This window comes from Condylostylus longicornis, unplaced genomic scaffold (assembly GCF_029603195.1).
Source record: "Condylostylus longicornis isolate FDR11 unplaced genomic scaffold, ASM2960319v2 ptg000077l, whole genome shotgun sequence".
Taxonomy (NCBI): Eukaryota; Metazoa; Arthropoda; class Insecta; order Diptera; family Dolichopodidae; genus Condylostylus; species Condylostylus longicornis.
In genome coordinates, this window is record NW_026578045.1 from 2214116 (window position 1) to 2226540 (window position 12425).

Genomic DNA, 12425 nt, shown 5'->3' on the forward strand with positions numbered 1-12425 from the left:
TAAACATCTATTTTTATCATTATAAATTTTTTAGAAGTTAAATAAAAACTATTTTGAAATATTTTCTCGGCTGAATCCTTATCAACTTGAATTGAAAGTGTTATAAATGGTTTATAAATTTCTAAATCATAAATTTTTTCAAGAAATCCAATAATCTCTTCATGCGACTTATATAATGGAAATCTATGTTCTAAATTTATTTTACTAATATTATTTGAATTTCTAATGAAATTAACAATTGATTCTGAATTAAATGCAAATTTAATATCATGATTAATAATATTTAATACTTCAAATTTACTATTTTTATCTAATATATCTAAAAAATTCCAAAATATATTTTTAGAATTAATAAAACCAATTAAATTTAAAATTTTTAAATTTTTCATTTTTGAAATTAATAAAAATTTATCAAATATTAAATTTCTTGTTTGATATGGATGAAAATTAATTGATAATATTTCAAGTTTATCACTTAATTGTAAAAACATATTACCAATTAAAGAGCGATATTTATCAATTGATGTGCTATTACGTGGTGATAAAATATTTTCCCAAAATGTAAAATTTTTTAAATTACTTAAATTACCAATTTCTTCAAAACCATGAAATTTTTTCTTATTATCAAAATTACAAATAAAATATATTCTTAAATTTTTAAGATTTTTACAATTTTTAATTAATTCTTTAGCACAAATATTATTAAATTTTCTACAACCTAATATATCTAAATATTTTAAATTTTTATTTAATTGAAATATTTTTAAAAAAAATTTTATTTTAAAATTTTTACATTGATTTAATATTAATATTTCTAATTTATTAAATTTATCGAAATATTTACCAGTTATATGTTCATTTTTTGTAAAATTAATTGAAATTAAATTATTTAATATTGATATTAATTTTAAATCATTATCAATTAAATTACAATTAATTAATTCAATACTTTGTAAATTAAAAAGTTTATAACCAATTAATTCAAAATTATTAAAACGACTATTTAATCGCGGTATATTATTAATATGTAATATTGTAAGATTATAACATGTATTTAAAATTATATCAATTATATCATCAAAATCTGTAAGACCATCAACAATTTTTAATTTTTGAATTTCATTACCACAAATTAAAAATGTTCTTTCAATTTCATATAATGTCCATAATTCAGATTGGAAATTAATTGTAAATCTTTTTCGTATTTGAAAAAATAATGGTAAAACTTTTGAAAATATATAACTAGCACGAGCCATATTTATTATTTCTTGAAAAGATAAAAATTTAAAGATACTTATTAAACAGTCATCATTTAATTCTTCTATATTATATTTATATATATGATTTATTTCATTTTTCAGATTGGTTTCCATTTTTCTAAAATTATAAAGAAAAGAAAAAAATATAAAATTTAGAAAATTTATCATTTTTGAATTTGCACATTAATTATAATTTATTAAATGAAATAGAAAGATTTGTTATTATTAATTATAAATTTCTTGTTCCTAAATATTCTGTCTGAATCTGATTAGAAAAATATGAACACTAGTTTTTCTTTTAAATAAATTTTATTTTTTGGAATAAACTTCATAATTAAAACTTTAAAAATTTTAATATATACAATATATTTTTCGAGTAATTTTCATTAATAATTGAAATCTTGAATATTATTTATTCATTTTAGTTTAATGAATTACATTTTTGTAATCTTTTTTTTATTTTAGAAATTTTTATATCCACATCTGAACTAAATATTATTTGAGCTTTTCCTAGTGATTTTCTTCTTTCAAAAGCTTCTGGTGAATAATGTTCATTATCAATTAATAAATTTTCATTTGTGTAATCATTTAAATTATTTTGATTATAATTTTCATTTTCTGCCATAAACCTTCGTACTGGAGTTGGTGATGTTGAATCCATATTATATTGTTGAACTTCTAATAATTCTTGATTTCTTTCTGGAATACTTTGTCTTCTATTTATTAGTAATGGATTTAAATCAGTTAAATAAATTTCATTATCATGATATTTTTTACTATTATAATATTCAAAATAATTTTCTTCCAATATAATATTAAAGATTTTTAGTGCTTCATTAAAAATTTTCTCCTAAAAAGAAAAGTATATTATTTTTTAAAATAATTTTCAAATAATTTTCAAAATTTTCAATGAATATTTTAAAAATTTAAGGAATTATTTTACAAAACTTAAAATTAATGTTAAATTTGAATAATTTAACTTACATTTTTTATGTCATTTTCATGTTGACGTTCAACAACAGCCCATAGAGTAAAATAATTGTCTTGTTTAAAATCTAAATCATAATCTTTATACAAATTAATTTGTTCAATCATTCTTTTCAAAAAATTCTTCGATATAATAATTTCTTCTTTAATTTCTAAATTAATTTTTAATGTTTTTCTTTTCTTATTTAATCTCATTAAAAATTGTACAAATTCTTTTATTGTAAAATTTTTTATATTATTTGTATAAGTTATATTTAATATTTTTATATCAGTTTTTAATATAAGAATTTCAAGTGATTGCCAAAATTTATCTTCACATTGAATATAACCATCAAGATGTAATAAATTTAATTTTTGAAAATTTTTTAATGCATCAAATCTTTTGTATGATTTTAAACCTTTATCATTATCATATTGTGGAAAATATGTTTTAAATTGTATTAATTGTTTTGATAATTTTTTTAAAATTTCATCAAATATTTTACGAAATCTTATGATTTCAGTTAATATACCACCACGTACTGTTTCAATAACTGTTAAATTTTTTAAATTTTCTAATTTATATAAATTTTGTAAATTTTGATAACCACCAATAAAATTAATATTTATTTTTAATATTTCTAATTCTTTACAATTATTTATTATTTCACCAATTTGATAATCATTTAATTGATAACAAAATTCTAAATCTAAATGTTTTAATTGTTTTAAATTTTGAAAAACATTTATTAAATTTTTACAACTGTAATCACAACATTTTGCTAATTTTAATGTTTTAAGATTTATAAAATTTTCTAAATATTTTCCAGTTATTTCTTTATGATTTGATATATCTAAATATTCTAATTTTAATTTTAATTTTGATTTTGATAATATTTCAATATCTGAATCTAATAATTGTAAATCATTTATTTTTAAATATTTTAAATTTAATAATTTATTTGAAATTAATTCAATATATTTATGAAAATCTGGTGTTTTTAATCTTAAATCTTGATATGTTTTTATTGAACGATTTTCAATTTCTAAACATTTTAATTGTAAACAATTATTTAAAACATATTGAAAACATTCATAAAACCAATGTAAATTTTTACCAATTAAATTTATTTTAAATTCTTCAATAATTGGTCCCATTATATTAAAAGCATATTTTAATTCATCTAATGATGGCCAATCTAAATCATTATATAAATCTATGGTAATATTTTTATTTGTTTTTAAATATTGAAAATAAATATTTTGTAATCTTTTACATAAAATTAAAAATTTTATTTGATCTTTAAAATTTGAATAATCTAATATTCTATATAAACAATAATCATTTAAATCAATTAATGATGGTGAATTATTATTTTCCATTATTTTATATTTTAAAAAATATTTTCTGCAAAAAAAAAAATTAGATTGTTTTTCTTTTAAGTAAAATGTTAAAATTGGTTTTATTATTTATTTATTTTTTTTAAATAATATTTTATTATTTATTGCACACATTATATAATTCGCACTTAAACATAATAACAGAAATGTAATTTTGGAAGAACCAGAATCCCAAATTGGTTGTTAAAATACATCTTCTAAGTATAGGACAACATTAAGGTTATTTCAATATTATTGCACTTAAATGGTGATTTTGTATTATTAAACTTGTAAAAGAAACCAGTGAATACTAAATAATTTTTTTTAAATTTTAGGGCTTTTAAATACTTTCAAAAATTTTGAATAGCGTCATCACTAACAGCTGGAAGCTGAAATGATTTACGAAGTTTTTTTTGGCAATTAAATTTTTAATTTGTATTTTTAACAGAACATTTATTATGTTCATGTACATGCTATATATTATAGTTTTATATAATTATAGAATTTTGCTATATAATTAATGAAATTGTAAAGAATTTATTTTCTGGAATAACGCCCTAGTAATAGAAATTTATTATTTATTTAGAAAGTTATAAATGTTAAGCATATTTCATGCTAAAATTAATCAAGCATATTATAAGAAATTTCAGTTCTGGAATATTTTTCCCAGTATATTTATATTTTATTATAGGCAATTACTGAAAAATAGTAAAAAATTAGAGTACTCAGAAATTATTATAACACCTATGTTAGAGATTTAAGTATGTTTGAAATTTACAAGTTTATATTGGCAATTCACTTTCATATTATAATTTAAATTAATTTACTTATGTTTGAATTGAATTATTGATTGTGAACATTAGGTACTTTCTGTCATTTATTAATTAAGAATTATTTCTTATTGTTCTTTTTATTCATTCTCTTATCAACCTTTGAAGGTAGCAGTTGTATTATTAATAAAATATTATAAAATATCAAAACCTGTTTGTTGCTATTCCATAACTTTAACAGGTTATGGGCCCAGGCACATGTTTTTTTTTTAAAAAAGTAAAATTGAATATAATTTGGCCTGAATAATTTAATATTATTATAAAGTAAAAAAAAAAAAAAAAATTTTTGAATTAATCAAAATGAATATTACAAGTAATTGTGTGGAGAAGTTGAATAATGATAATTATGAATCGTGGAGGTTACAAACCAGGAGTGTACTTGTATTTAACGATCTCTGGCAATATGTAAATGGAGATATTAAGTGTCCTACTGCTGAAGTAGAAAGAAAATTATGGGAATCTAAAGACGCAAAGGCTTTAGCATTGATGCTACTTTCATTAAAAGAGAATCAACTGCAACATGTCAAAAGGGCTACAACTTCAAATGAAGCATGGAATATTCTGGCAAAATTGTATACATCACGTGGACCTGCAAAGAAGGTGATGATATATAAAAAATTATTTTCGATGAAGAAAAATTTGGATCAAAGTATGACAGAGCATATAGCACATTTCTTGAATTTAGTGGATCAAATGGAGGAAATTGGCGTTATATTACCAAAAGATTTAGTTTCAATTATGTTATTAAATTCATTGCCGGATGATTTTGAAAACTTTATTGTTGCAATGGAAAGCAGAGATGAACTTCCTGAACCAAATGTGTTGAAAATTAAATTATTAGAGGAAGAAAATAGGAGACAAAATTCTGTTAATGTAAAAGATAACTTTAAGCAAAATATATTCTTATCGAAAAATGTAACAAAAGGTAATTTTAAAAGAGACTTTAAGAGTCAGTATTCTAATAATAGCAATAATTATAATTTCAAATATAATACTCAAACCAATCGTTTTTCTGGAACATGTTATTTTTGCGGCAAACGAGGACACAAATCAAGTGATTGCTATCAAAAAAAAAAAAAACAAGATTGTAAGAAGGATGATACGACAAAAACAAACGCTGTAATGACTACTGTATTGTGTGCTAAAAATAGTCAAGTTTATGCAAATTTACATCAATGGTATTTAGACAGCGGTGCAACTACTCATATGTGTAATAGAAAAGAATTATTTAGAAGTTGGGCTTCAAAATCAATTTCAATGATAGAAACAGCTGGTGGTCATAAATTAAAATCATATGGAGTAGGTAATGTAATAATTAATATAATAAATAATGAGAACACTGCTGAAATTACTCTAACAAATGTATCATACGTGCCAAATTTAAATTATAATTTGATATCTGTATCGGAAGCATCTGAAAAGAATTATAAAACTATATGTATTCAATAAAAATTATGCATACATAATGAATGACAATAATATGTGTGTTGTAAAAGCAAAACGAGAAGGTAACCTTTATGTAGTGAAGACAAAAAATAATGCAAATAATTTTTCTTTCATTTCGAATCATAAAAATAACAATGAAATAATTAAATGGCATCAACGTTACGGTCATCTAAATTTTAGAGATTTACGTAAATTAAAAGACAGAAATATAATACATACAGTTCCAAAAGATTTAAAATTTGAAAGTTTGAGATGCATTGTTTGTGAAAAATCAAAAATTCATCAAATGCCGTTTCAAAACTCAAAAACAAAACAAACCCAAGTCTTAGAAATTGTACATTCTGATATATGTGGCCCGTTAAGCACCAAATCTGTTGGAGGCGCACAATATTTTGTAACTTTTATAGACGGCAAGTCAAGATATGTTCACGTGGCTTTTTTGAAAAATAGAAGCGATGTTTTTGAAGCGTTTAAAAGTTATCAAAAGTATGTAGAACGAGAAACCGGAAGAAAAATAAAATGCCTAAGAACTGATAACGGACGGGAATATTTGTCAAAACAGTTTAGTGAATATTTAGAACAAAATGGAATTAAACGAGAACTTTCAGTACCATATACTCCCCAGCAGAATGGTATCGCTGAGCGAGCAAATCGCACTTTAATGGAGATGGCGCGTTGTATGTTATTGGATTCAGGACTTCCTATATCATTGTGGGGTGAAGCTATTAACACCGCTGCTTATGTCCGCAATAGATCACCTTCAAGCGCAAATGATAGCTTAACACCATACGAGTTATGGACTGGACGAAAACTAGAAATAAATCATTTTAGAACTTTTGGTAGCAAAGTTATTTCACTTCGTAAAGGCAAAAATTTTTCCAAATTGGAGCCTAAAGGTGAAGAATACACTTTTGTGGGTTATGATATTAATTCAAAAGCTTTTCGTTTGTGGGATGGAAGTCAAAATATTATTATAAGCAGAGATGTAAGTTTTTTTGAAAGAATAAATACAAATAATTATTTAGTTGTAGATGTGTTTAATCCCACTAATGATGAAAATGCTCTTCATGAAAGAAAAGTTGAACTTATTGATATATGCGACGATCGAATTAAAGAAACTAAATTACAAGAAACTAATGAAAACCCTGATGACGTTACGAAATCTGAAATAGTAAATGAAGGTATTGTAAGTCAACAAGGATCTACATCGAATAATATAAATAATGAAAGCAGTGATTCGTTTCAAACGGTAGATGATGATTCTTGTTCAAAATCTGAAGTGTCTGAAGTTGAAACTAGTGAAGAAACAAATGGAGTTTTTTTGGATAAATCTGTAAAGAAAAAGGGTAGAGGCAGACCGAAACTGATTAAAACTGGAATGAGAGGTAGACCTAAGAAATCGTATTCAGAAAAAGCAAATTTAACATCAGATATATCATTTGAAACTCCAAGTACATTTAATGAAGCTTTGCAAAGTTGTAATAGTGAAAAATGGAAGAAAGCCATGATTGAAGAATTAAATTCATTGAAACAAAATGAAACCTGGACATTAGTAGATCGGCCAAAAGATAAAAAGGTTTTAAGCAACAGATGGGTCTATTGTATAAAAGATAATTTTGGTGATATTATATTTAAAGCCAGACTTGTTGTCCGAGGATGTGAGCAGGAAAGCGGTATAGATTATAAAGAAGTATATGCTCCAGTAGCAAGATTTGAGTCATTAAGAACACTATTAGCTCTGTGTGCACAATATGAATTACATTTGCATCAAATGGATGTTAAAACTGCGTTTGTACAAGGCGATTTAGAAGACGTAATTTTTATGGAACAACCATTAAACCCTGGGACAAAATTTAATAAAAATATTGTTTGTAAATTAAGCAAACCGCTTTACGGTCTAAAGCAAGCGAGCCATCAATGGCACAAAAAGTTAGACAGTTTTTTGAAATCTATAAAAATGAAGCAAACTTCAACCGATCAGTGTCTGTATGTGAAACACGAAAATGATGAATTGATTATTATGTTAATATACGTAGACGATATTTTATTGGCATCTAATTCAATATCACTTCTAAATAATACCAAGAAATTACTTTCAGCTAAATTTGATATGAAGGATATTGGTGAAGTAAAAAAGATTTTGGGAATTAATGTGAAAAGGTCTTCAAATTGCGGAAGCATTGAAATATCTCAAGAAAAATATATCGACGATTTACTTAAAAGATACAAAATGGAAGATGCCAATCCAGTTTCTACACCACTGGAAACTAATTTAAAACTATTTCAACCGAACGATGAAATTTCAACAGATGAAAAAAATATGATGGAAAATAAACCATATCGGGAACTGATAGGTAGTTTAATGTATCTGGCGAATACTGTAAGACCAGATATATCATTTGCAGTTAATTTTCTAGCAAGATTTACGTCAAAACCAAGGTTAGTTCATTGGACTGCGGCAAAAAGAATATTGAAATATTTGAAATCAACCAGAAATTATAAAATTAAATATGAAAAATCAACAAATGAATTAATTGGATATAGTGATGCCGATTGGGCAAATGATATGAAAGAAAGAAAGTCATGTTCGGGTCATGTGATTATGATGTCAGGCGGAGCTATTTGTTGGAAGTCACGCAAACAACGATCAATTGCCTTATCAACTATGGAATCCGAGTATATAGCAATGTCTGAAGCCACTAAGGATATTATGTTTTTACGCAGCCTATTAAATGAATTAAAATTCTTCAAGTACACAGAAAAACCAACGAATTTGTTTTGTGATAACAACAGTGCAATCAACTTATGTAATAGTAACACAAATCACGATAAGTCAAAGCATGTTGACATAAGATACCACTACAGTAAAGATATGCAAAATGCAGGTAATATTAGGGTCCAACACATACCAGGTGCAAATATGCCAGCTGATATTTTAACGAAAGGTTTAAGTAAAGCTAAACACGAAGGTTGTGTTGAATTATTGAAACTCAACCATTAATTTTTATAAATTTAATATGTGATATTAATTTTTTATTTGAATTAAATTTTGTTTGCAAATTTTGTTTTTTGAATTTTTATGATTATGGAAAAGTGAATTGAGGCGGAGTGTTAGAGATTTAAGTATGTTTGAAATTTACAAGTTTATATTGGCAATTCACTTTCATATTATAATTTAAATTAATTTACTTATGTTTGAATTGAATTATTGATTGTGAACGGCAGGTACTTTCTGTCATTTATTAATTAAGAATTATTTCTTATTGTTCTTTTTATTCATTCTCTTATCAACCTTTGAAGGTAGCAGTTGTATTATTAATAAAATATTATAAAATATCAAAACCTGTTTGTTGCTATTCCATAACTTTAACAACCTAAATTGAAATCATTTAAAAAAATACTCATTTTTTTATTGAAAGTTGAACGATTTATTAATTATTATTTGTAGCACAAATTATGAAGGAGTACAGATAGGAATAGTCACAAATAGCCACAATACCGTAGACATAATTCTATATCACAAAATCTATAAGTTTTACATTCTTTTTAACGGTATGCAAATACAAGTAAACAACATAAGATTTTGAACATATATAACCACAGCCTTTACATTATAAGAGTAATTTAGACGCCACTGAGATACACAATTGTACACACATTTATTCCTTAAGAGGTTAATAGCTCTCAGGATCTTCACTATCCCATTCAACTAGTATATTGAAATACATAATGTTTTTTAAATTTTAAAATTTCAATATAACAGTTGAGGTTCTATTTTAATATTCTTAAATAAAATATGAAAATTCTTCCCTTTCACTTTACTCAACTATAATATTTGGATTTGATATCGTATTCAATAGTTATTTTACGATATATTAAAGATATAATATGATATTAAAGAAATTTATAACAGTTTTGCCTTTTTTCTTAAAAAGAAAATTCATCTATATTAATTATTATTGTCATATACATGTGTACATAAGTATACACGGATGTTCATTATAGAAAAATCTCCTTTTTGAAATATGTTAAACACAATATTGATATACAATATACATACTCACTTTTATATATAATATGTATGTTTGTATGTATTGAAAAACAATCATATACATAAGTTTAATCAAAAACAATAAAAAATCTTATAATAAGAGAAAATAAGAGAAATTATCTACTGTATGACGCTTTCTATATACTTTACTAATAATTATCATATAATATAATAAAAACAAAAGAAACCATTATAAATTAAAAAAAAAAACAAATACTTTTAAAATCAATAGGAAATAATCGGTATTCTATACATACCTATGTAGATATAAATATTTGTATATGTTTATTTACCTTTAAAATTTTATTGTTGTTATACAATAATTTATTCAAAATTTTATATTTTATATTATAAAATTTAATAAGTTTTAATACAATATTACTATTGTAATAATAATTTAAAAAATTATTTAAAATTTTAAAAGAAAAGTTGAAAAAAATTCTTTTTAAATAATTTATAAGAAAATTTTCACTATTAATTTCAGGACAAATCCGATATATCAATTTAATATCAACGAAGGTTATACTGAAACTAAATTCTCTTTTTTGCGTCAGATTTAAAAGTTTCGAAAATTACATATTTAAAATTTCCTATATCTTTAAAGATTGTACATTACTATTATAAGATTTAATGTTCTTTCTTCAAACATATTTTACAAAACTGTTATACAAAACTTTTCAATATTTTGAGTGCTTCTGGTGAATGGTAAAAGGTAAGCGATCTCAAATATATGTAGATTCACAAGCATATTATTGTATCACAAAACATTTAAATGTTGTATAACACTTTTGTTCAAACATTTTGTATAGAATTCCAATTACAACAAAATAAATTGATTAAATCAAAATAATTAAACTTAAACTCATAAAAAATAATGTTCTAACAATAACAATAAAAAAATTCATTCTGATTTTATTCACAATCAAGTGTTCAAAATTTCTGGACCAAATTACTTACCATCTCCCATTAAGATTCGTATTTTTAACTTAAATAATTTTGATTAAGTTAATCTACACCTAAATTGTAGATATAAATAAAATTATACTATAATTTTATGAGAAATGAGTTGTAACGATATCAGTTTGAAGCCCAGTTATTTGGAATAACTTTTGATATACATATACTTAATCGCATATAGGTCCTACATATTCAACATTATGAATGAAAATTTTACTTGCAAGCACACTTTTTATTTGGTGTGATATTAATAGATTTTAACATTATATTATTATAAAATTAAATTATAAAAGAGATTAAATGAAAAACAAAAAAAACATTAAGAAATTTTAAAAATAGTATTTTTGATCTTTGTGTACACATACTAAGTATGCATACACTATACTCATACCTATATATGTAGGTATGCATGCATATTTTTGGTACAATCGTCAAAATGTTTATTTTGAATTTTCATTGAAAAAGAAAAAATAAAACAATAATATTAAAATTTGTATAATAGTTTACTAGCGCAATGTACCCTGAGATTTATAAATGAAATGAACTTTTATATAATTTACTACAATATTAAATATACATACATAATATTGATTTTCTTTTCATTAATTTTATTTAAAGTTGAATAATTTATTAATTTCAATTTTTTAGTGCAATAATATTATATGAAATATGGCAGAGATTTTTATTATGCAAATAATGACGCAAAAATAAAAGAAGAAATAAGAGTTCATTGCTCTATAAATTTAAATTTCATATATACACAGTATTAAATTGGATGATCTATACATTATGACTAGAATTGAACCTGTTAAATCTATGGAGCTTATTCGGAAGCATATCCAAACAAAATGTATACAGTAGTACAAAATGTCCAAATAAGGGAAATCCAATGGAATGATGCAATTGTAATGAATCAATCATCAATTGGACCTTATATCAAAACGGTGCCATCAAACTTCATACTTACATATAGTTACATAAATAAAAACGTACCAATTTAACAAAATGTCATCATTCATAGAAAAGGGAAAAAGGAATAGCAATTTTCATTTGTAGAAAATGGAATTAGGAATAAGAAGAGGAAAATGAATACTTAAGAACAGAAAAAAAAACATAGATTACTGGGACAGGAAGAAATTTACAAATAATAAATTTTAAATCATAATCAATAATAAATTCAAATTCCTTGAAAATCCAGCCAAAAAATAGTGATCAGTATTTATGCTGAAATCTAAAACTATAAAATTTGAATCAGAGCGACATCCATGTGACAGGATACTTTACTTCCCAGAAATAATTAACTACATTAATTATTATGCCTTAACCAAGCACATTATTTTTTCAAATAAAAAATTAAAAATATAATATTGTAAAACAACTTTCCTTTTAGATTTTTATTATACGTACTTTAATATAAATTTTACAATATTTTGTTTATAATTAAAAATTTAACAAAAATAATTTTATAAAGCACTTAATGTAAAAAAATTATCAATATAATAATTAATATTTTGATCTTTATATAAATTTAATTCA

General features: G+C 23.1%; 1 protein-coding gene across 1 annotated transcript; it reads right to left on the reverse strand.

The window, feature by feature from the left end:
• Window positions 1-1641: 1641 nt before the first annotated feature.
• On the reverse strand, window positions 1642-2684 carry LOC129612892 (uncharacterized). Its single transcript, XM_055526708.1, has 2 exons — window positions 2244-2684; window positions 1642-2109 (listed from the first exon to the last, which is right to left on the reverse strand). The coding sequence occupies exons 1-2, from the start codon at window positions 2439-2441 to the stop codon at window positions 1681-1683; spliced, it is 627 nt and encodes a 208-aa protein (XP_055382683.1). The 5' UTR covers window positions 2442-2684; the 3' UTR covers window positions 1642-1680.
• Window positions 2685-12425: the final 9741 nt, after the last annotated feature.

Bases quoted from the DNA above. Each gene is read 5' to 3' on its own strand.
- LOC129612892 (XM_055526708.1), bottom strand. From the start codon at position 2,441: ATGAGATTAAATAAGAAAAGAAAAACATTAAAAATTAATTTAGAAATT. The intron at 2,110-2,243 runs GTAAGTTAAATT...TTTTCTTTTTAG, and splicing joins ATGAAAATGACATAAAAAAT to GAGAAAATTTTTAATGAAGC.